Below are 25,873 nucleotides of genomic sequence, written 5' to 3'. Positions count from 1 at the left end.
CCTCAGCTGATGGTTAGGTTTAGGGTTTGGGTTACCAAAGTAGCCAGAAAGCATCCACCAATCTCTATTTGTTTTGTTCTGTTGGTTGTTACTAACACACTCTGTGATTGGCTTAGGGTTGGAGCTCATCTGTTTGCTTTTAGGAGAAACACAGTCATCTTATCCCTCTAAAGTTATTTCATTTACAGATTGGATTACCAACACATCATTCACAAACACACCCTCCACCCCGCCCTCTCAAATCATAAGTACGTTCCCTTTTGCAGTTTTCTTCCAAATATATGACCTTCAATCTTATTGAATCAAATATCCTTGATAGATTCCACCCCAAGGTTAAAGGGGAACTTTCCATGAACATCAAATTTTAATGCTATGCTGGAGTTCAAATGTTAACGTTTTATTGATGTTCATATTTTTTATTAACATGAATGATCGGTAATGAATCAATATTGCCCATAGTTCATAATTGCTGATTTGCTTTGTTGTGTGTGTGTGTTTGGGGGGGGGGGAGGCTCTCTCTCTTTCCAGCAGTAAATCTAACCCTGTTAACCTTATTTAGGAGAACAGTGAACATAAAACAAATGACGATTGGCTAAGTTGAACCTGAAACACCATGTGATGTGATACAAACGTTAGAAATGCTCAGAGGAACTGCCCCTCTGTGGGACTTCTGAACACACACCTTGCTGTGTGAACTGCCTCCCCTTCTGCAGAATACAGAATACCGATTGTTTACATGGATTTGTCCACAGATAAAATGATTTGGCTTGAAAAGTGCCAGTTACAATATTTTGATTCTTCAGGTCGTGAATTTCCATTCTCCTGAAAATACCTCTCAATTTCTGAGCCAAGCTGCCACATTCACTCTTTGTGTCATAGCAACACGTGGAGTTTTAGAGGCGTGTTCTGGATGTGGGACAGGGATACATCTACATGAGCTCAGTTTAAAAATGATGACAGCAGCAATAGGGTTGAGTAATATCACACAATAACATGGAATTACAGTGAAATTTCCCTTTACACTGACACTGGCTTTATAGGCCCCAGTTTCTCTTACTTTAGAATGTGCTGCATTATGAGGCATATCATCATCATGGCACCAGCACCGGCAGCTGCACCAATCAGCAGTGATGTAATGCAGTTTGTACTGCCAAATCCTGCATGAAGGACATGTCAGTTAAGCCGCGTTTCCACCGCAGGAACTATACCCCGGAACTAGGAACCTTTTGAGGAACTCAGTGCGTTTCCACCGCAGGAACTAGGGTCTAAATTTAGTTCTGGGGGCTTTGTTTAACCCCCCAAAACGTTCCTGCTCGGGGGGTAGTACTTTCCGAAAGTACAGGAACCTTTTGGGTGGAGCTTGCAGCGCTGAACATTTCTGATTGGTCGAGTACTCGTAGCATTTGTGTTGTATTTATTTTCCGCCATTAACCGCCATGTTTGAAAATATGCAGCGGCAAACCAATTTATTTTCATAATAACTTCAAATCAAACTTGTATGTTATGCGGCGCAGTAGCCTACTTTTGGTTATAGCCTGTCAACGTCTTGGAATTATAACGTGTGCTCTTCTGTTCTTTTCTTGCTTTAGTATTCGTTTTATAAAATGCTAAGCATTCGTGCTGGGACAGCATATTACGTAGGCTACCAAAACATTCATACGGATTAATTCGGTTGCTGAATATTTTCTTCCGGATTTTCTTTGTTAGCCCGTTGTAATTGACTCAAAACGTTTGATACAGTTATGTGAGGTATGCGGTAGTTCTGCATAATTAACATTGGTGATACAGTACAAGCAAACTGGAAATGACCTTCCGCACTTTTTATCCGGGTAAAATAACAGGTTAATTCTAGTAATCTTCCCTTTAGCTTTTTCAGACTGCCGTAATTTTACTCAATTTTACTGCCATTTTTCAATTCCACGAAAAGACCAGGAAGACTATGGACTATTTTGGTGCATGGTTCGCATCTGGAGGGCACACTTCGCTGCTCGGCTAGCAGTAACTTCGAAGGAAAGCAAACGGTGGCTGTACCACTACTAATTTACATTTTCACGCAAGTCCGAGTTTTCGTTCTATTCTTGTCATTTTGCCAATAGCCTATATGGAATTGACGACGATAAAAGTAATAAAACAGCAAATTGTTTACAACGTGTGCATGTTATCTGCTGTTAATGAATGTGTTTGAGAGGATATATGAAAATCAATAAATACAAAAGTAACCATATATAGTCATTGTTGGTAACCCGTTGTATATAAGTGGAATAAACCCCTCCGGGCTGTCCCGGTTATTAGAAAATAATGTAGGCTACTTCGGTGGTAGTATGGGGTTACAGAAGAATTAATATGACAGATGGACCGACGACAACGTCAGTGGGCTAATTTGCCTAATCTTCGCGGTACTTTAGACCCCGGTGGAAACGCAGACAACCATTGGCTGAAGGAACCTTTTAGTTCCTGGTAAAGTAGTTCCTGGGACTGAAAGTTCCGGGTAATTTTGGTGGAAACGCGGCTTTACATACCGAAAAACAGACTTCAAAAAATATATGTATATGTTCACCCAATTACAGTGGAGACACAGCCTGCAAAATGTATAGCATTCTTTCCATTCTCTCTAAGATAATGCATGCATTATTACTTTAGTAAATATCCACTAATAAATGAATGAACTTAGGAATTACTGAAATAATTATTCAACCATGTATGCATTTGAAGAATGCTTTTCTGAGGAATATAAAAACTGTTGTATTCTAAAATCTGCCATTCAAAAGCTGAATGTATTCCAAAAACAAAATGGAACAAAATACACTTTGAGTGGGATATAAAATGAACCCCTGCCCACCAATACAACGACCTAAAAATAATGTCACTTGCAGGACGAAAAGAAGAAAACATATTAGCACAGTTACAGCGTCATCAACAGTACTTTTACAAACCCTTAAATAAAACCATATTAGTGTGTGATGTACAAATATGTTAAAAAAGAGAAATGTGCTTCCATTTACCTGAGTGTTGCTGTGGAGACGGGAGGTGGAGCTGGAGGCTGGAGGAGCCGAGAGTGTTGGTGCTGACGCAGGAGAGAGTGGGCGTGTCTCCCTGTGATTGGTCCATGGTGAGGGAACTCCTCAGGCCTGTGTTCCCCAGCTGCTCCTCCCTGATGACTCTGTCAGTAGAGTTAGTGACCCGCAGTCCAGACACACGCCACTCCATGCTGGGAGAGGGATTCCCACGGCTCTCACAGGAGCAGCTGATCTCTGCTGCAGTTCTGCTGCAGCTCCCAGAGCCAGAGATCTGAGGCATGTCTGAACACAGGATCCACAGTTACTAATATGACAGCTGCACACATATAACAATAATATGATTTATACAATTATATAATAGATGCAGTGAACATACATATCACATTCAGCTGTACAGTTGTTGAGTTCTCCTTGCCATGTTCATTCTGTGCTTCACAGTAGTACTGTTCACTGCCACTGGACTCAGTCACATTGAAGGTGAGATTCTGTCCAGTTCCTACAGTGTTCATCTCTGTCCCATTCACTTTATACCAGGTGTAGTTCTGCACTGCTGGGTTGGCATTACTGCTGCAGGTCAGAGTCACAGAGCTGCCCTCTAACACTGAACCAGACGGGCTGACTGACACTGAGGTGTTCTTAGGAGGATCTGAAATAAAAAATATTTGTCCTTTAAAACTCAATGCAGCAAGCTTTCCTATTGCTAATGAAAAATCAACAGTTTATGAAAAAAGCACAACCAATTGCAAGTGCTTTGAGACATTACACTGAAAATAAATTGTACTTGTAAAATGGAGCTAAAAATAAACTGCCCAAGCATTGTCATATTTCGTTCCTTACGCACGATCAAAATTACCTTTAATTTTGAAATTTATGGAGAAACACAGCTAATTGACATTGCTAGACCCATACTGCCAAAAAATGGTTTCTACTGTTTTTTGTTGTTGTCATGTACAAATAATGGCAAGGTGGAAAAATCATTAGATTTAGATTTTAGGAGAAAAGTTGGCCTTTCAAATCATTTCACTTTTTTTTTCCCATGGCCATTTAGCAGACATCCTTATCCAAAGAAAGTTGCTAATCTTTGGCTTTTTAACACTGTGCCTATTTATATATCTGGATAAATACTGAAGCAGTTGAGTAAGTGCACTCCTCAAGGGTGCAATGCAGTGCCCCGCCCATGAATCAAACCCACAGCCTTTAGTTTGCAAGACCAGTTCTTTACCCATTATACTGAACTACCACCTGGCAATGTAACATAATCGAGAAAATCAAAAAAAATAATTGTGCTTTCTGCCTGATGTGACTCCTCTGAGAAACAACTTGATGTGCTAATCTGGCTTTCCAGTGTTGGAGGTCTAATGGTAAAAAGCACTGCATTCATATCTGTTGCTGTGGATAAAACAGTCAAAGAGTAAGAACAGAGGGTGATTGGTGATTGGAGAGCACAGTCAAGTACGGTGACAATGAATCACAGACAATCGCTGTGACTGTGGGTCACAGACCATAGCGGTGAATCACAGACACTCCAACAGTAAATCACAGATCAATAACAGTCACAGGCTGAGTATTCACAATGCGCTGGGACTCTAAATACAGCACTCACACAGGACGTCTACACGGAGAGCACTGTGACTCTAAATACAGCACTCACACAGGATGTCTACACGGAGAGCACTGGGACTCTAAATACAGCACTCACACAGGACGTCTACACGGAGAGCACTGGGACTCTAAATACAGCACTCACACAGGACGTCTACACGGAGAGCACTGGGACTCTAAATACAGCACTCACACAGGATGTCTACACGGAGAGCACTGGGACTCTAAATACAGCACTCACACAGGACGTCTACACGGAGAGCCCTGGGACTCTAAATTAATCAGTTCTTAATCAATCAGAACTTACTTAATCAACGGTTAATCAGTCGTCTTTTACAAGGTTTTTTCATGTTTTTTTGGACTATACTACTGTAAATATTCACTGATCACTATGGTTACAGGGGCTAGTGCTAAACAAACAAAATAAACTGGTTGCATGCCTTAATCAACAACTAGCTACACACTAACGGTAGGATTTCTGTTGACCCACAGCACACGCTGTCAAACTGAGTCCATTCTGTTTTCTGCCGGATCTATAGAGCACCCCGGATTTGGTGGCTCATAATCAATAAAAGCACCAAATACCAGATTTGGCTTTTCAGTCACCTGCTTTTTTCAGGAACTAATTGACAGCAGGTAAAACTTTGTGCGACATACAGGAACACGAGGTCATACTCAATGGGACATTTTTGGCACATACAGGGCAGCCCTGGACAGACATGACAGGTTGCCATTTTTCGTAATAAATGTATCATGCAGAACACAAGGGATATTAGCTGCACACTGTGTATTGCTAATGGGCATCCTAAATAAATAAATAAATAAATAAAGAAGAAAGCTTTCTGTAAACTATGGAAAAAAATGCACAGAGACTGGATCAATAGCATTGTGGGTAATTCAGATATCAGTTATGTGTAAAACGTAGCTTCGGTGTCTCTGATATGAAGATTGCAGTGTCGGCTGGTAAAACAATAAAAATAAAAATTATGTGGCTTACATTCCACAGCCAGCGTGATGCTTCTGGAGGCGCACGCGTCGTTGCTTGGTGACGGCCAACAGGAGAACTCCACCCCGTCATGTGACCAGTCCGCTTTGAAGCTCAGCTGGGCTGTTTTCACACCCTGGGTGTCGGAGACTTCACTGGAGGCCGGGCCTGGCCCTGAGCTACGCCACTCGGGGCTGTACTGGCAGCGCCCCACGGTGGAGCAGTGCAAAATCACCTCCGCCCCCGTCTGGACCAGCTTCGGCCCTGTTACACTGACCTGGCAAGGGTTCTCTGCAGAGGTTCGACAGGGGAAGATCGTTATGATGATGAAGACGGTGATGATGATGATGATGATCATTACGATCATGAATATGACAATGAAGATTATTAAGACGAGGATGATGATGATTATGACGAAGAAGATGATTATTATGTCGATGATGATTATCATCAGTTTCATCATCATGTGTTAATCTGTGATGGATTTTTTTAGTTGCCTAAAGACTATTTTTGTCATGTTCTGGCCTTCTTTGTCTGAGTCAAGCCTGTAACCCCCTCTGCTCTGGGGCCTATCATTGCAAAGCAACGTGTGGTCTCTTGGCTGGCTCGTACGACCATCGTGAATGTGAGTAATTGTACACAGTCCCTCATGAAATACATAAATGCAGATGCGCATGGTGATAATGAGATGATAACTGTGTTTAAGTGAGCCCAGAACGAAATAAGACCAAACCAGTTTAATTACATAGCAGCCATCTGCAAATATAAGCAAAAGCATTACTGTGGGTAACCTTGAAGTGTGTTCCTTCAGGCTTTCGCGTTGTGAATATCTGAAATGTTTCTAAACTGTTTTAAATCATCAGTCCTATATCAGGCATACTACTCATGAGGACAATGCTGACAGTTTTGCCAGTAGCAGGTTAAGGGACAACAGCTATCAGCATTTATATTGCACACAGATTCCTTACAAATACATCACTGTTGGTAACTGAAGCATGCTTCCTCCGGACTGCCGGTTGTGCATCTTTGTAATGACTGCAGCTTAAATCATAAATCCAATACCAGACAAATACTTTTCATACAGTAGAAAATTAGGCAACTACTGGATGGTGAACATGAAGGGGCCTATATATATATATATATACATATATATATATTATATATCATTGCAAAAGAACTTACTCTGAACCTCAAGACTCATTTCAGTCTTGCTGCTCTTTTTCAGTTCGTAAGGAGGATAAGGTTTATCATAGTATCTAACCATGTAATTTCCGCTGTCATTCAGTCTCAGGTTACTGATGGTCAATTCGTATAAATCCTGAGTGGACCCAGTGGAACACACAGACACTCTGTTTTCAAATTCACTCGCGTTGGGTTTGTCAGGTTTGAGGCTGTGCACGATTGTGCCGTCATAATCATTTGCCGTCTTATTCCACACGGCGTCCTTCAACCAAACAATGTACCCAGAATTCCCTATATCGGACAGAGTTAAGTTGACCGTCACACAGGAGCCCTCTTTGGCCATCATCTTACTGGAACTGCAAGCAGAGTCTTACGGTAGAAAAGAGAGAGAAAGAGAGAGAGAGAGAGAGAGCGAGAGAGAGAGAAATAGGAACCATTAGAGCAGTCGTACCACCCACAAAGTGGATTTTTCTGTTCTTAATAATGCACTGTTGGATTGCAGCAGAAAGATAATCCTCAGAAGTTTGGTTGCTATGCTGATCGTCATGCGTACAGTAACAAGGACCGATTTCTACTGGGGAAAAATGCTTACGAGTGAAGTGTGTCAGTGACAGAGACAAGGGCATAACGAAACGTGCAGGGACAGGGATGTCGTAGCAGGTACATACCACCAATCAGAAAGAGGACCATGGCCCAGAAAGAGATCATGATGAACCTTCCTTTATCAGTGTGAGAAATCTGGAAAAGAAGACACATTGAACCCACTTATGACGTGTGTGTGTGTGTGTGTGTCTATGTCTGTGTGTGTATGTGCATGCATGTGCGTATGTATGTGTGTGGAGATGTGTGTGCATGTGTTGGCATGCATGCATGTGTGTGTGCCTGTATGTGCTTGCATATGCGTGTGTACATGTGTGTGTACATGTGTGTATGGGTGTGCACGCATGTGTGTGTGTGTGTATGCATGGTTGTGAGCCTGTGTATATGCATGCATATGCAGCATATCAGTGTCAGCATATCAGTCTTTGTCTGAGTTTGCAGTCCAGTGTTTGTAAGTGTTTTGTAAGTTTGTAAATGAACTGTACTCATTTTTCACACCTATTATTTTTAAATTATAGGCAGAAGAATAGGTTTTTTTTTATTTTATGTTGAAAAGTTCGTCTTGATGCATTATTTTTTGCTTGCTGCCCAAACTTGAAAACAGGACCACCAAACAAGGCCTAGCAAAAGGGCCCTTGAAGCGCGAGAAAGTCTGCAAAAGAAAAGCTTGTGGATTATATGATTTCAAAATGCCAGCGTAAGTGGCATAAGAGTGGCTTCAGCGCCTCTCCCTGGAGTTGTTCTGATCTGCTAGACCACCATCTCCCAGCCCCTGTTCCATGGTCAACATTCTCCATGGCCAGGGCCGCATTAAGACATTATGGGCCCAGGGGCTTCAACATTTTCCAAGGCCCCCCTCCCCCTACCGCCACCTACGGCCTGTTCGGTCGTGCATACTGTGCACTGTTCAGTGCGCTGGAAGTGACATCATCCAGGTACACTCGATACAGAGCAGTGTACTCAAATTATGTCATTTCAGTGCCCTGAACAGTGTTGAACAGTTGTCCAAATTCACTGCATGACTGGCATCAAAACAAATCCCACAGTGCTCCTTAAAGTAACAAGGCACACTTTTCTAAGATTCATTCATTCAAACTTTATTTAACAGCTGTGCATCCCTCCTACTGCGTAATGGACTTCAGTGTATTTTTTATTGACAATAGTTTATTTTTCATTAAAAGTTGTGTTGTGGTTTGCATTATAGCTATGGTCCTACAGTTGAACTGTTTGTCCACTAGATGGTGGTAGTACTCCCTAGTGGACAAACAGTGCAACTGTAGGACCATAGCTATAATACAATCCACAACACAACTTCTAATGAAAAATAAACTATTGTAGATCCATTCCTTCCTCTACTCCCAGAGTAGAGGATAAGGAATGGATCTACAATAGCTACAATAGCGGAGTGAAATTAGGTCGAGTATGAAGTAGACTGAGAATGCTGCATGTCAGATGTTGGAATAAAGATCAAGGTTATTTTAAATATTATTTTAAGCTAAGTAATGATTATTAAATACTGAAGCTGGAAGATAACATAAAACTTTCCCTTTTATTACGTACACGAAAAAGTTTTTTAATGTTGTTACAAATTTACATTAGGTACATTTCATTTCCTTTTACCAGTGTGCAAACAGCCATAATGTTCATAAATATAAAAAACTACAGTTTTAAACATTTACATTTTTAAATGGCAGGTATGCCATCCCGCCAAGTTATGCCTTGGCGGGGGCATGCCCCATACCTATACAGCACCGAGAGTTTGGCACTTTTCAGGGTTCCCCACAGAAATAACCACAACAGCCAAAAAAACACAGCCCTTAAAAACATTAAATTCTGTACATTCTAACCCCATTTCAACAGACAGAATTAATAAACAACTTCACATGTCCACACAATAAAGCCCCAAACTCAGGGGATTTTGCGTTTTCTCCTTCTTCTTCTTCTTATTTTTCCTGCCACCAATCCCACTAACAACATGTCTCCCCATTGGACATTTTACCGACACCAGCCAAATCTTCGCCTACACGACCCAATCAAAAACTTGCATACACAAGTGAGTTTAGTATCCTTATCGAATGGTCTATATAACAGTGTGTATAAAACAGTGCCCGTTAAAGTGGAGGGTTAAGTAACGTGAAATCACACTGATGTGCTTTTCTCATGTTCAGTGCTAGTAGTTATAATTATGAGTGAGTCATGATTTTAAATGTAATGTTTTAATGGGGAGTTGCAGAACGTACATATGTAGTAATTGTTTGTATGTGGCTAGATAGAGAACAGGGCGAGGTGACATGAATGTAGAAACGTGGCGTTTGCTGATAAGAAGGTTTTGTACGGTAGCCATGTGAAGAAATATAATTAGTAGAAATGGCAGAGTGGTGAACTGGTGTAACTTTTTAATAAAAGGAATACATTTGCCGCCATGAAATGCATGTGGGTGGCCGTGAGTGAGTTTTGGTAAAGCAAATATAAGCGTAATAAAACGTTTAAAAGAGGAGTGTAAGTGTAGAGAGTGTAAAAGAGGAAATGATCTGCCTGAGGGCGAGGCGGGATTCGATCCCTCAACCGGAGGTTTACCAGTCTGTGACGTTGTTAGTGCAGCACCATGACATAGCTATGCAATGCGTGAAATATCATTACCAAACCTGTCCGTGGTTTTAAAGAAGAACAGAAGAGCTCCCGTTGAATCCATATGGCTTTGCGATATTGTAGCCGGTTAATAACTGAACGTGCAGATGGTACGTCATAATGCAGTGTATACGTTCGGTGAACGGTGGGTAGATATGGCGCAAAAACAATAATTGAGAAGTAGTAGACAATTATCAGTGAGGGTAAAAGCAGGTTAAAGAAATGTGTTCTTAGGATCAAGCTGGGCTTGATCCTAGGACCCCATATTTCCAAGACGGTAACCTTGCCCACTAGGCCACAGCAGACTAGCTGTTTAAAATGGAAATGTTTCAGAGTAAAAAGGTATGGGTATTTTGCGTGTGTGTGCAAGTTTTTGATTCGGTCGCAAAGATTTGGCTGGTGTCGGTAAAATGTTCAATGGGGAGACATGTTGTTAGTGGGATTGGCGGCAGGAAAAATAAGAAAAATAAGAAGAAGAATGATAAGAAGAAGAAGAAGAAGGAGAAAATGCAAAATCCCCTTAGTTTGGGGCTTTATTGTGTGGACATGTGAAGTTGTTTATGAATTCTGTCTGTTGAAATGGGGTGAGAATGTACAGAATTTAATGTTTTTAAGGGCTGAGAGTCTGTGGCTGTTGTGGTTATTTCTGTGGGGAACCCTGAAAAGTGCCAAACTCTCGGTGCTGTATAGGTATGGGGCATGCCCCCGCCAAGGCGTAACTTGGCGGGATGGCATACCTGCCATCCCAATGTTCGTAGTTTAGTTCCGAAAATAGACCTGATAAGGATTTGGGTTGAATCAACTGATGCTGATATAATTGTGATATCTGAAACTTGGTTGAGCAAGTCGGTTCCTGATAAAGATATTTATATATATGGCTACAACGTGTTCCGCACTGACAGACCAAAAAGGGGAGGTGATGTAGCTATTTATGCCAAAAGCAATTTCCGTACAAGTGTACTGCTGTCAGAGTCCGCGTGAAAACAATTCGAAATGCTTGCTCTAAGAGTAGAGGTGTCGAAGGACGTCTTCATTACTGTGGTTGGTTGTTACAGACCTCCATCTGCTCCAACTAATATGCTGTCTTCTTTCACGAAATGCATGGCGAAACTGAACTACTGTGAGTTTGTCATTGTCGGAGATCTAAATTGGGATTGGTTAAAACCGATCTCTGATGATTTAAAGGCTTACAGCGACTTTATGAATTTAACGCAATTAATTGCTGGCCCAACACGTCCAAATCAGAAAAATGTCCATAGAAATTGACCCTTGTTGATCTTTTCCTGACAAATGTTCCGCACAAATATATTGCAACTGGTATTTTTGTTAATGATCTGAGTGACCACTGTGCCATTGCAGCTATACGCTGCACTGAGAACCCTAAAACCAACCGCCGTTTTCTCCAAAAACATAATTTTAAACATTTTTCAGAACAATCGTTTTTACACGACCTGCACTATTGTGATTGGAGCAGGATCAGTCTTATTCCAGATGTTGAAATGGCTTGGACTTCCTTTAGGGACAATTTCTTGAAAATCTCAAACAAACATGCTCCTTTTAGAACTTACAGGATTGAAGGTAGGGAACTTGGTTTTCTGACGAGTTGTCTAAGCAATTACACATGAGAAACCAAGCTTGGGCTACTGCTAGGAGAACAGGTTCAGAGTCAGATTGGCTAATATTTAGGTTTCTGAGGAATAAGTGTACACTTTTAGTTAAGAAGCTAAAATCTGACTACTTTGCATCAACCACAACTATAAATTTAAACAACCCTTTCAAATTTTAGAAAGTAATCAAATCCCTGAGTACAAACTGTAATTATGAACTGCCGTCATGTATTATAAAGGGCGTTGATAAGGTCACTGATAGAGCTGAAATGCTCAACTGTTTCAACAAATTTTGTTTCCTCTGGTTTTCTGTTTAAGGCTACATCAGGTAATCAGCCATTTACTGATGCCGTTGTAAATAAGAGAATGGGACAAAGTTTTTGTTTTCCCCCTTTTTCTCTACCAGAAGTACACAAAGCGCTTAAAGGCATAGACTCAAAAAAAGCAGCTGGTCCTGACAACTTGGATCCTTATCTATTGAAACGTTCTTCTGAATTTATTACTGAGCCCCTAACGTATCTCTTTAATTTCACTCTTGAATTGAATGTTATCCCCAGTGTATGGAAATCTGCCTTTGTTTTGCCCCTGTTTAAAGGAGGGGAGCCCTCAAATCTAGATAACTACAGGCCTATTTCTAAGCTTTCAATTCTGGCAAAGGTATTGGAGACACTGGTGTGTGATCAGATCAAGGGATTTTAAAGCAACAACAATATTTTAGCTGAGTGCCAATCAGGTTTTAGAAAACAGCATAGCACTACTACTGCAGCAATTAAAGTGGTTAATGATGTTATCTGTGCGCTGGATAAGAAGCAACACACTTTATTTACGATTTATTTAAACAATATTGGCAAACACGTGTCAAATGTCAGTTTTCATTTTTATGCAGATGACACAGTCATCTACTCTTATGCAGAAACAGTAAAAAATGCTTTTGAAGACCTACAGTCTGCTTTTAATACCATACAGGCTCAGCTTTATCAGCTGAAGCTTATTTTAAATGTTGATAAAACCAAGTTGATGCTCTTCACTAGGTCAAAGATAGAGCCGCAGACATTACCTTGTATCGTTACCACACAGAATAAACCAATTGAAAGGGTGACAACTTATAAGTACCTGGGTTTTTTATTAGATGATGGTCTCACTTTTAAGTTTCATATAGATTCCCTTGTAAAAAAGCTTAGGCTTAAGCTGGGTTTTTATTTTAGAAACAAGTCCTGTTTTTCTGACAGGTGAGACAGAGGCTAGTCTCAACTGCTTTCTTACCGGTAATAGACAATGGAGACTTTTTATATATGCATGCACCTTTAGCGTCATTGCGTCGGTTGGACATGGTGTATCATGGGGTACTGAGGTTTGTCACAAATTACAAATTTTTGACACATCACTGTATTCTTTATAGAAGAGTGGTCTGGCCCTCCTTGGCATTACGTAGGCTGTGTCACTGGTATATTTTCATTTACAAGGCCATATTGAAATTGGTTGCATCTTGAAATTGGCGGCAGTGTAGCACAGTGGGTAAGGAAGTCGCTCTGGATAAGAGCGTCTGCTAAATGCCTGTAATATAATAATATAATATAATATCTTACCTTTGCATGTACATTGTCCAGCAGACTAATGGAAAATACCGACTTCGCTCACAAAACAGTGTTTTATTGTCTGTGCCAAAGGTTCGTACTGAGGCTGGCAAAAAAGCATTCGAGTTCTCAGCGCCTTCTGCGTTGAATGAGCTCCAGAAAGAACTTCATTTACAGGAGCTTTATCATTAAATGATTTTAAAAAAAGGCTTAAGGTTATGGAGGAAAGTGAAACTTGTAATTGTTTTGACCCTTAGTTGCACTACAGATTACCCATGTTAACCAGATTGTGAAACTTTGAACATTGCTGTTTGTCTGTTTTTATAGTATGTTAAATGTTGAAATTTGGTTGTGTCTGTAATCGACTGCTGCTTTCTTGGCCAGGTCTCTCTTGAAAAAGAGATTTCTAATCTCAATGAGACTAACCTGGTTAAATAAACACAGTTAATGCAGACTGCAGCTTATTAAAAAAACAGCATTATTTAATGAATTGCAGTCCAAGACACCATTCTCTGTTGTGAATAATCTACGCAGCCTACTCTTTCCTATTTTCCTAAGATCAGCATCTGAATAAAATAAACATCTTACGCAAGGATGTGTTGTACAAGCAGGGATCCACACAGGATTTGAGTCAAAAGCACGTCATATCTCCACAGTATCTCCACTAGTAATTTGCTAAAATATTAATATGTACAGTACGGTGTTAATATTTTTGAATAAGAATATTTGACTGAAAACCTTGAGTGCATATCTTTCCTGAATGGAGTTACTAAATTAGTTAGATCAACGCACCTCTATTTTGAACTCAAAAGGCCACAATAACAGCAAAGTCAATTTCTATTTAAAGCGATAACACTTGCATTTTGTTTTCCCAGACCAGAAACAAGGTGGAGTACAGACAAAAGCTACTAAACTCACAAACATTCAAATGAAATGTGAATAACTGTTGTAGCAATGGCATTGATACCTGTACCTGGAGGGGGGGTAGAGAGACAACCCCATCAGAAACAGAAATGCTGGAAATCATTTACCCATGAAAGAATTGTAAAAGTGGCTGCTTACCTACAAGTTGGATGTGACAGAGGATTAGAAATCAGCTACAGTTAATTGGATGTACTATGTCCTTATCGTAAAATGACTGAAACTTAAAAATGACCCCTCTTCCTTAGACAGGAAATATACACACACAGAACCCTCCTTCTTGGTAGTGCATTTTCACAGTTTAGCCAAGTGTCAAAAGAAAAAAAAGAACCTGTTTCTTGCAGAGAATGCCGTGGGAAGTGTCACTGTCTTTCTTTCCCACTCAATACTGTATTTTCGTACTTCCCCCCACTTTTTTTAATAGTCTTCTGCAGCTGTTCCGGGGAACCGACTTCTTCATGGAAAGAAGGGAGAAAGAGAAGATTCTTTTTGGATATTTGCAATGAGCTTATTTCCAGAACCAATGCATCGTCACTCAAGACCTGATCTCATAATGCAGCAAGTGATAATAACAGCAACGGAGCCAAGTTCAGCAAGCGTTGCCAAGAAATATCACTTCAAATCATGTTGCACTTTTTTTTCATTAAAGAGCTTTCTTATGTCTAATGCAATGTTCACGGTGCAAGAAATACATGGAAAAGTAACAAACAAAAAAATCTAATTAATGCAAATGCGTAATGCAACATGAACAGTACAGGCTGAAAAGTATTAGGCCACCTCCGGTTTTTTTTTTTTTTTTTTCTTAAATTGGTCGCGAAGAGTTCAGTTCCTCAATCTGCCCCCTCGACTGCAGCCGCCACCACCCTTTCCGCATCAGCGGCCATGTCGTCGATGGCGCCATTGAGCGCCAGGAACATGGTGGTGAAGGAGCGGCTAGCGGACTTGGCGGTCACGGGCAGCGCCATCTCCACCACGCGGGCACCGGTGGGCTTCTGCTTCTCTGTGGCCGTCAGCAGCTTCTTCACGGCACCCTTGGTGACCTCCCGGGAGAGGGGGCAGGCGCGCACGACCTTGAGCCGCACCCCGGCCCATCCCCGTCGGCGGCCCAGCCCCTCCAGCGACCTCCGGGACGTCCCGCCACATTTCCTCCAGGAGTTCGGGGAAGTCCAGGGTCTCCAAAGCGGTGCCACGTACCAGGAAGACCCTCGGGGAAGCCAGGCCCTCCGACCCCAATGCTTCCTGGCTGGCTTTCCGCCTAGGCTCCATGGACTCCCACAAGTCGCGCTCAGAGGCCAGCAAGGCGAAGTACACAGCCTCCCTCTGGAGCGATCTGGCCTCCCGCCACACGAGGGCGCTGTTGCTGCAAAACCGCATCCGAGACGACGTCACGATGACGGCATTGTAGCGCAGGAACTCGACTTTCTCTGTGTACTCCTCTGGGTCAAAGGGCGAGCCATCAGGGACCACGGGCAGGCCACACAGTACGAAGTCGGGGTGTTTGAGGTTTGGGGTTTGGGTGAACTGTCAGCTCCCCTTGGGGGCTGGGGGAGGGGAACTGGGCCGCCCCACCGTCCCCGGGCCCCAGACCGCGAAGGGAGTTGAGGAGGGCGGTTTTCTCCTGGCTGCTCTCCACCACCACAGCGATGTTCGCCCTGCTGATGAGGAGGTCCTCCACAGCCTCGGAGAGCCCCTTCTTCTCCATGGACTCCTTCAGCACCTCCAGGAGGTTCAGGCTCCTCAGCACGTCCGCCATGGAATCCGTCCTCAGCTGCAAAAAAAAACCAGACACCAACAAAATGACAAATCGCACCATTTTTCAGGAGTGGCCTGGTCCTGATCCCCAGAGGTCCAGGGTCTGCTGGTTTTTGTTTTCGCCTAAAAAACGAAAACCTAGAAACCAGACGATGTGCGTTAACTGTGAAATAAACAGCCAAGTAGCAAAAATGCAGAAAAATGCAGAAATTTTGCGGGTCTCCAGGGCCATAGCTGTCAACCCCTGGCTGTGATTTACCTGCTAATAACTTCAATGAGTATTAGGCAACGTGATGGAGCAGCTGAGAATGCTTTTAAACTGTATGACTTTATGGAACATAATTTAATATGTATACAGAATTCTCACAAAAAACATGCTGTTGTGAAATGATTCAGTTATTACTTTTAAACACTTTTTTTTAGAAATTGTTTGAAATTATTTTTGAAATACTGAGAATATTGAGTATTTAAATAACAAAATGTATTTAAGGAACATTTGCAATTATTTTCAAATGTCTTTAAAAATACAGAATTTTCAAATAAAAAGGGTTTGATTTAATGAAATTATTTGAAAATACTTTCACAACATAAAGCCGGTGGTGCAACATACGCAATTGCACCAAGCTGTTGAAAGACTTGAAAAGCATTGGATATGCGAGAACCTATCAGCTCTGAAATTTGAGCGTTTTGTCCAATTTAGAGGACAGCATTTGACTAGAATGCGTCAGGTGACTGCTGATGGCCCCAGTCCAACTGTACCGATTTCCATTGTTAATTGGTAGTGAGTATGTACGGATGAATTTTATTTTATCTGTGTCTAACCTTACAAAATGTAAAAGAAGGAACTGTTTGCATGGCTGTCGAATGCTCTGACCACAGAAAAAAAGAGGAAATACAGTAAAAGCTGCTAACATTAAAAAGATTTCATGGGAACCAACAAACTGGCAAGTAGCTTATCAAGAAGTCTGAGTTTGCCATTCCCCATGCAAAGACATGTACGGGCATTTAGGCTACTGACTGTTAGAGGCAGCACATGGGTTGTTCAAAATTGCCGACACAGGCTGCCCAAATTCAACCCTTGGCCCCATGGAGTATTGGAGTATAAGAACTCTGGGATATTTTAAATAATTTACAATTGTATTTGTATTTTAATACATTTTTAAAAGGCTCTAAATACTATTTGAAAAAGTATTTGGCCTCCCAGGAAAGCATTTATTTAAAGGAATGTATGTTTTTTTTACTCTTTGTGAAAGTATTTGGTTTTGTCAGGGATTTGGGGGGTTGGACCCAGGCACAGAGTAAAAAAACACGGGAGACTCCAAAAAGAAAATTCAAACAAAAACTTTACTTAACAAACAGGGAACGAACAAAAAGCCATGAGGGGCAAAACCACAAACACAAAAAGATTCTTAAGAACTGAAAAAAACAGAACGGAACACGGGCAGGGCGGAACATGGGCAGGGTGGAACACACACAAGCAGGAACGCAGGCAGAAACACAAGGAACCAGCAGCCGAGTCAGGAAACAAAGAACTTAAATAGACAAGGGTAACAAAACACAGGTGAACTCAAATAACAATCAAACCAGAAAAGGAGGGGATAACAAGACACAGGTGGGAACAATGATAGAATAATTAAAACCAATAATACAATTAACACAGGGAGGGAGAACAAACTGAAACACAAAAGTGAAGTGCCGCCATCTGGCGGCCAAAAGGGGAAAAACAGAAACAGAAAATACGGAACCGTGACAGGTTTTAAAATAAAATATTTTAAATAAATCAAATACAAAATATTTCATAAATACTAAAGTGTGAGTGTGAATTATCTTTGTTGTAATTGTTATCTTTACTGTACTTTAGACCTGAAAAAGCACCATCAGCTGGAGGACATGGCCATCTTCTCTCTGCCCAGCAGGAGAGGGCACTAGCAGGCATGGCGGTTCAAAGAAATAACATACGGATCAAGGAAATCCAAAAAAACATTCTGGCAGATAACGGAATCTTCCAAAACATCCACTCAATCAACCTAACAACAATTGGGTGAATTTTGAAACCGCACCAAATCACAATGAAACAAATTTACTTGGTGCCTTTCCAAAGGAATGAAGATAGAGTGAAGGCTTTCGGGGTGGAATATGTTCAGGTATGTGTACAGCAATGTTGCAATAGTAGCAAATACTTTACGAACCCATCCTCTAATAATGTGTAGACTGGTTGACATGCCCTAGACATGCCCTAGACATCACATTAGGATTATGTACGTATGTGTGTGGGCCTGCCCATTGGTCTCAAGGAAAACTAGGCATGTGCCTAGGGTCCAATTTCGCCAGGGGGTCTATTCAGCGCTGTCAGGACTTGCGTGCGCCCCTCCCCTCTTGTTTTCACCTGTCTGTGTATTTGCCCTTGTTGGCCAGGGTGCTCCGTGCTGTCAGGAGTAGCAGTCCTGATTGCACGCATCTGTTCGCAGTCCTTCAGAGGACAAGGATGATGGGCGTTCACTCTCTCTCTCTCCACCAGCTGGAAGCCTGACTGCCACAGACGCTGCTGCACTTTTTCCCCGTACACATTTTTATGCTTTAATTAGCACACCCAAACACTTCAGGCACCCAACACCTCCATGCACACTGATTACTGACGCTGATATAGTTAGTTTGGTTTCGGTTTGGTTTTGTTCTGTTTTTCAATAAACACTTGTTATTTCCTTCAACTAAAGTCTGGTGTCCGTTTCATATGTCGGTCCTTGAGCCGGGTCGTCACATTAATTGGGGGCTCGTCCGGGATTGTTTGTGGGTCACAAACATATCCCTTTTTGATATTTAATTAGCATGGGTAAAGTGTTATAATCGGTTTGCCGTGTGGCTCTCTCGATTCGCATTAAGCAGAGCTAGTGTTTGCTTCCTGGTTTGTATGTAGGTGCGGATGTGCCCTGGGGTTCTGGCCTATCAGTGGCGAGTGTGGTACAGGACGTGTTGGTGAGCTGTTTATGTGCTTGCCTTGTGCAGACCAGCAAGTGCGGGTCTGTTTGGATAGCCCCTTTGAAGTGTAATGGACGTACCAGAGAAAGGCGCAGAGACAGAAGTAGCGGTGAAAAAGTTAGGGGTTTATTGTTCCCAGCACAGGTTTACCACAAAAAAATGTCTCAAACCAACAAGGGAAAAAAACCAACATGTAAAAAAAAAAAAAGAAAAAAAAACAAAAGAAGTATGAAATGCTCAAATAACAAAAATGCCTCTAGCTCTGCTCTTGCCTCTTAAAATACAGAGATCTAAAATACAGCAGATTAGCAATTATAGAACCTTTTAGCTTAACAGACTCACACCATGGCACCCCAAAACAAGACAGACCAAGGGGCCCAAAATACTCATTTATATAATGGTGGCCAGCACCAAAATACAGGGAAAAAAAGGACATAAATATGTATAATAGCTATTACAGGTATTTGAGGAATGACAAATATACAAATTTGTCAAAATATACATATAATAGTTAATATTTGTATTGCATTTGTTGACTAATAATTTTAAAAGAAGAAAATGAATACATTTTAATAATAATTTTAAGATGACCGTGGGTCCTGTGGTCCCCTCAGGCCATGGATGCAGTGGGCTGATCAGCCCTCCCACTAGGAACCAAATAAATGTTCCTTGTTTCCGCCCGCGACCTCTTTTGCGGCGGACCCGTCTGCAGGAACGAAACTTAAAAGCAGGTAATACAAACAACCGCGGTACAATTACATTATGTTAAACTTAACGTTGAACTAAGTGCGTGCACTCACTTAATAAAACGAAAGTAAATAAAGGATTATGAAAAACAGAAACCATGTGGCCAGTTATTTTAAATGTTATGTATAAATGTACTTGGAAATATGGTAAATGATGTGAATTGGGCTTAGCGCAGCGACCTGTCTGTGTGACTCGCTCTGCAGCCATCACAGAAGGAATAGCGTAATTGAGTTGAATTGCTGTAACGTTGAGCTTGAGTTAGGCTATATTAAAAACATTTCTTTTGACACACGTGGCATTGTGTTTGTTTTAGAAGGAGCTTGGTTGAAGTTGAAGTAAAGCCTTCTAAATTGTTACGCCGTTGAGCGTACGGGTGGAGAGAATAATTGAACTGTGTTTTCATTAAAGCATAGTTTTTTTCTTTTTCTCTGCTTCAGTGCTGCCATAGAGTGGGAAAGTTAAGGGTTTTTGAAGGGAACCGTCAAACAGTGTATTCTTGTCCTTTACTAAGGCTGAATTAAGTCAACTAGTAGTGTTTTGGGGTGGCACTGTAGCATCTGCACACAAAAAAGGTGATTTAAGAGACATGGCAATTCAATTGGCATCCGAACAGGACATTACGTCATTGGCACCCATGCCAGCTGCACTGCCATCTCAAGAGAGTGAGTCTGAATTGGAACACAAGATGTGGTTTTGGGACCAGGTGCAATTAGAGACAGTCAAGCATGACTTTGAAATGCAGAGGTTAAGGCTTGAAGTTGGAAAAGTAAAATCCGAACAAGATTTAAAGGAGAAAATTGAGTTTGCAAAACTACAATTTGAACAGGATAAGTCTGCTTGAGCGTGAGAAATTTAAAGAGCAAAGTACTAAGACAATCTTTGGTAGGTCGACCTGGGTTTGAGGCTTCTGTACTTAGTTCTTTAGATGGGAATTCTGGCTCCTCTGGTTTTGATGTCACCCGCAATCTTTGTCCAATCCCTAAATTTTCTGAAAAAGACCCAGACACGTTTTTTGTGCTGTTTGAGAGACTAGCTAAAGTTCTTAATCGGCCGGAGGATGAACAAGTCGTTATGCTGCAGTCAGTGTTGGTTGGTAAAGCGCAAAAAAATTCTCCTTTGAGGTTTCAGAGACTCATGAACAGGGTGTTGGCGGGCGTAGAGGGTTGCGCTGCGTACGTGGATGACGTCGTTGTCTTTAGTGACACGTGGACACAGCAAGCGCCGGCGTTGGGGCTGGAATGTAATTGGGCAGAGGGCCACTGTTGATGTTCCGGGACAGCGTGGAGCCAACATCTCAATGTGTGCTGCCATTTCCCACAATGCAGTTGAGGCTCGTGACCCTCTGCTGGGGGCATACAACTCTGTGCGCCTCATACATTTTCTGGATGGGCTGTACAACCGTCTCGTACAGCCAAATGCTCAGATGGTGTTCATCATTGTCTGGGACAATGTAAACTTCCATCGTGCATTGGCTGTGCGAGACTGGATGGGCTGTAAACCAGAGTTCCGATCAAAATTCCTTCCACCTTACTCCCCCTTTCGGAACCCCATCGAGGAGTTTTTTTCGGCCTGGAGGTGGAAGGTATACGATAGGCGTCCATATGAGCAGGCAATGCTCCTTCAGGCCATGGGTGAGGCATGCGATGACATTACTGCCCAGCAGTGTCAGGGGTGGATAAGGCACTCTAAACGATTTTACCAGCGCTGTCTTGCAACGTCAACAAAATTCTGTGGCCAAATGCAGCGGAGAGGCAAAAATGCTGCTTAAGCATTTTTTTTTTGTACTTTACCGTAAAGTTTGTTGTTACTGTAACTGTTTTTGCTTTTACTGTTTTTGTTTTTACTGTACAATACAGTTGTGTTTACAGTACTGCATTACTGTATGATTTTTCTTTAATGATTAAACTTCATATAATCTAATCTAATATTTTGTTTGTCTTTCATAAAAACACAAGCGCTATACTGCAGACTATCACAGGGGATGCTTGCTGTACATAATTTACATAAAAAGTACTTATGAGGAAATGACCATTATGCATAGTCTTTTTTGCTAACTAGTATTTTGTTTTTGACCACATTATTTGATAATGGCCGTTGTATTTGAAAATGCACCAATAATTAAACTTCAACGATGAACATATGCACTGTTCTGACACCATTGTGGCGATCTCGCCACCGTTATTGTAGCTAGCTGTAAATATTTGTAAATGCATGATCGTGTTTGTGTTGTTATTAAATGTGCTTAGCCTGTTAATAGTCGCTTATGTAGCGCTAGCTAACTTCGTTGTATTTGTGTTCGTTGGACCCTTACGCTTGTGTACAGTAGTGTTGTTAGTGTCGCTGTGAATACCGCTGTAAGTAATGTTTTGTGTTGTTGTTGTTGTGTGCTTGATGTTGCGATTGGCTCTCGCTAATGTCCGGTGATTGGTGCTACGAGGGCAGCGAATTAAGCCAATCAGGGCGTCCCAGGGCTATAAAAGAGCTGTTCGCCGGATCGAACGGGACAGATCTGTAAAACTGTTAATAAGCGATGTCTGCAATAAAGCGAAGCTCCGCTGGGGCAATTCGGAAACGGGCAACCCCCGTCTCCGCCGCTGTTTTCCGCGCTGAACGCTACACTATGATAAACTTTAGCATGAAGTGCAATCTAATTTGGTTCAGTTGTTTCTATTGTGCATGCTATATATGATTTTGTGCCCAAGATTACGAGTATAGCATTTTGCGTTATGAAGAACACTTTCAAACTCGTTTTTGATCAGAAGGATTTTGTGTTTGTCAGCATTATTTGATGTATATTGAAAATGCAGCAACGATTTAACTTCATTGTTTGAAATATCTAATGTTCTGGTGCTGTGATAAACTTTTGCATATAATGTTCTCTGATTTGACACTGGTGTTTTTATTTTGCATGCTATATTACATTTTGCACCCAAAATGAACAGTACAGCATTCTGTGTTAAGAGTTTTGCACATTGAAACTGTTGTGCTAAATGAGTCAAAGCAATCGTACAAAATGTTATTAAATATGGGCGCACAATAGCAGTCATGAAGTAAACTAAAAACTTTTTTTTTTTTTTACTTTGAAGAAAGCTTCTAATATTAACCTAGACAATTTTAGTAGACAGTTCATAATCAAATCAGAATTTTATTTTTTTAAAACTGTAAATCCACACCTGTACACTTAAACGTTCAATGTCAAACCAGCAAATACATTTTATCCCTTTTTGACAACATAAATCCTGTTAGAGTTACACTTTTTACTATACATAATTCAAATTGCTATGGAACAGAAGTTCATTTTTGTTTGTTCTTTCCTTAATTTTACAACAAAAATAAAATAAAAAAAACACATACCTCATTTAGTCCTGCCCTTATTTTATATACAACTTCAAAAAGACTGCAAAAGGAATGCACTTGTGTTTAAGACCTGTTCTCCCCCAACTTTCTTTGCAAGACAGTAAAAGGTCCTTTCAGTCGATCTCACTCAACAGACCCTTTTTAAATTCTGCCAATAAAACAAGTACAATTACCTTGGGTCAGAAAAACTTTGAAAAATAAACTTTCTTCATCTAAATGCATAAGCACAGTGCTTTGAATAAGTGGGGAAGAGAGAGAGATGAGAGAGTGAAAGAAAGATAGAGGAAAACAGAAAGTTTAACACATCACATCAAATCTCAGAAAAACTATCTGGATGGAAAGATAGCACTCCTGGTAAGATGAAACGCAGCTTTCTTTCATTTTCGGGTGAACTGCCCCTTTAAAACTGAATATTATTCTCATGTGGATTTAGACCGAAGTTCATGCCGTTATCCATCTGTGAATGGGAGCCCTCTCTGATCTTCAGCCTTGCTCTGAAAAGAGAATAAAATAATCTGCACCTCAGTCTCATCCTCCTTCTTTACCTTTAGCCCTGTTCGCACGGCACTAGTATTACCTGGGGATGTTTGAAATCAGCTATTGGTATTAGTCTTTCTCCTGTAAGCTTTTCAGCAGACTGTTCCAACCATAAGATGGAGAATGACTGAAAACCAGCTTTCCAAATTCAGGAGAGGGACAAGGGACTTTTTAAAAACGTATAACAACCCTAGAGCACAATGTAACATTCTTTGAAAATTCATGAGGATGCAATTTTGATTTGGTGGTCTCAAAAACAGACAGCAGCTGAATTTACGCGACAACCTATGGCATACAGTCATTAAAGCACAAGAGATGCAAGTGAAGTGTACAAAAATAGTCATTCTGTAAAAAGAATGAAAAATGAAAAGAACAAAATTCTATTCTTCAGGATAAATACTAAATAAACATCTCTGCATGTCATAAAAATACTCTTAGGACAGATAGATAAAAATGCCCCCCACATTCAGTGATTTTTTTTTTGTTTGTTTTTAAAACAAAAATAAATCAGCTTTAAAAGAAACACAACATGCTCACATTTTGAATTAGCCCCTGAATCTGGTCTGATTCCATCTTCAGGGTTCTGGTAATCATCGTTCTCATCTTGTGTAGTCCCTGTGTCTTTCTGATACTTGTTTTTTACCTAACATATACAGCACACACACGCACATACACAGGTTCATGGTTATTTAAAGGAACACCTCAGTGCACATAACGGCATAGTCTCAGGGCAGTGCCTATGTTCATATGAAGAGGAAAAAGTGGAAAGACAAAACCTTTTTTATTACAAAATTAACTCTGCAAAAACTCGTGAAATTAAAAAAATATTTCCAATTATGTATGCATTCTTTGAATTTTAACAGTGAAGCCACATATCCTCAGACGAGAAGCCAATTTGTAATCGCCTCTCTTCATTGTCAATGAGAGACAATTCTTTGCCTCTGCAAGGCATGTTGGGATAGCTAGCGACAAGAGGTAAGAAAACAAAGTGACCAGTGTGATAACCAATCAGATTAAAGATCTGACTTATATATTATCCCCCATTTAAAATTTTATAATGCCCGCAAGCGATCGATTGTGGGAGGCGAGAGCGATGCCAAGTGAACTTGTTGGAGGATCAGTGGATTCAGCCTTAGTCTGGACACTTCACTGTGATGGCTTAAGACTTCCATTTTTTGAAAAGAACAAAAGGCTTCTGCATCAACATTAAGGGCAAGAAAAGAGCATTTCAGCCCTTCAGCTGAGTCTGTGAGGTTTTCTCCTCTGTTTTGACTGAGTGATTCAAAACTAATACAGATCTCATCCTATCTTTACTACATACATCTCTGATACTGAGGGAATCTGCATACATTTCATTTTCATAAATATGAGTTTTCATAAATATGAGCATAGTGGCGCCCTCTGGTGTATATTTCTCTGTGTCACACTTGCTCACCTGCAGCACGTCATAGTCAGGGCTGATGTTGGGGAGCTGCAGACTGGCATATGTGTCCCCGTCCCTCCCTCCCTTTAAAAGAAAAGACACACAGATGGTGTGAATGTAAAATAGAGTTGAAATCAGGCTGAGCTGCAGAGTGTTTCAGAAGAGGAAGAAGGGGAAAGGATGGTGAGACTCACCTTCAGTCTTCTAGACAACCTGGAGACATGGAAATCAGAGTAGAGAGAGAATGTGTTATTGCCTCTGCTTATCCAGCATGTCTCTGTAAACCACATGCATCTATTGGATGGGATAGTTTTAACTTTTAATATATTTTACTGAAAGCATAATTGCCTCTCAGTATCTGGTCAGAGACTATGATAATGATATATTTTATCAGCAGTAAGATCAAGATGACTACCTTTTATTTTTGTGGATACAGAATCCAACAGTCAGCACATACAGACAAATCATTCCTATGATGATAATATGTAACAGTGGATTGAAAACATGATGATTTTAATCATGATGATTGGACCTCATTCATGCCTAAAAGACTTATTTAAAAGACAGGGCTGGCCCGTGGCATAAACGATCTATGCGGTTGTTTAGGGCCACAACCGCTAGGGGGGGCCACACGACCACGAGGGGGGTGCCACACGATCCAATATTTATCTAAGGTAAATAACGATATTTTCCTAATTACGTTATTCATCCCCTTTTGTGGAACTAGAGCTATAAATTAAATGGAATGGCAACAGAACATTTCATAACAATATAATGTAAGGAGGCTTTCACCAAGCGAACTGCCCCCCCCATCCCCCCAACACCCACCTCGACAGAATCCAACAACACCTCCCTACCCCCGCTCAACAGAATCCAACAGCACCCCGCCACCCCCCACTCAAACAGATTTGTTTAGGGCCACCAAAATCCTAAGGCCGGCCCTGTTAAAAGACATCATCAGACTT

The 25,873-nt window shown here is 41.1% G+C and overlaps 2 protein-coding genes, 1 long non-coding RNA gene and 1 pseudogene across 3 annotated transcripts in view; all 4 read right to left on the bottom strand.

Moving 5' to 3' along the window:
* The window catches only part of LOC135247989 (uncharacterized), a 107,820-nt gene that overhangs the window by 9,449 nt on the left and 72,498 nt on the right, over nucleotides 1-25,873 (bottom strand). The gene's annotated exons all lie outside the window — the stretch shown is intronic.
* On the bottom strand, nucleotides 511-6,067 carry LOC135239139 (sialic acid-binding Ig-like lectin 10). The gene is made up of 4 exons (XM_064307600.1): nucleotides 5,617-6,067; nucleotides 3,394-3,663; nucleotides 3,003-3,299; nucleotides 511-1,157 (listed from the first exon to the last, which is right to left on the bottom strand). The coding sequence occupies exons 1-4, from the start codon at nucleotides 6,065-6,067 to the stop codon at nucleotides 1,054-1,056; spliced, it is 1,122 nt and encodes a 373-aa protein (XP_064163670.1). The 3' UTR covers nucleotides 511-1,053.
* Nucleotides 5,613-16,033, bottom strand: LOC135237382 (interferon-inducible GTPase 5-like; annotated as a pseudogene).
* LOC135237421 (uncharacterized) lies at nucleotides 22,733-25,053 on the bottom strand. Its single transcript, XR_010324820.1, has 3 exons — nucleotides 24,921-25,053; nucleotides 24,023-24,128; nucleotides 22,733-23,442 (listed from the first exon to the last, which is right to left on the bottom strand). It is a non-coding gene; the product is annotated as an uncharacterized LOC135237421 (long non-coding RNA).

Source organism: Anguilla rostrata, chromosome 1, assembly GCF_018555375.3.
Source record: "Anguilla rostrata isolate EN2019 chromosome 1, ASM1855537v3, whole genome shotgun sequence".
Taxonomy (NCBI): domain Eukaryota; kingdom Metazoa; phylum Chordata; class Actinopteri; order Anguilliformes; family Anguillidae; genus Anguilla; species Anguilla rostrata.
The sequence above is the reverse complement of the archived record's forward strand: the minus strand, read 5'-3'. Positions and strand labels throughout refer to the sequence as shown.

Excerpts from the sequence above, each read along its gene's own strand:
- LOC135239139 (XM_064307600.1), bottom strand. The coding sequence starts at position 6,067 with ATGATGAAACTGATGATAATCATCATCGACATAATAATCATCTTCTTC. Across the intron at positions 3,664-5,616 it reads CATCACGCTGGCTGTGGAAT|ATCCTCCTAAGAACACCTCA; the intron begins GTAAGCCACATA and ends TTTTTATTTCAG. Across the intron at positions 1,158-3,002 it reads GTCTCCACAGCAACACTCAG|GATTTGGCAGTACAAACTGC; the intron begins GTAAATGGAAGC and ends TCCTTCATGCAG.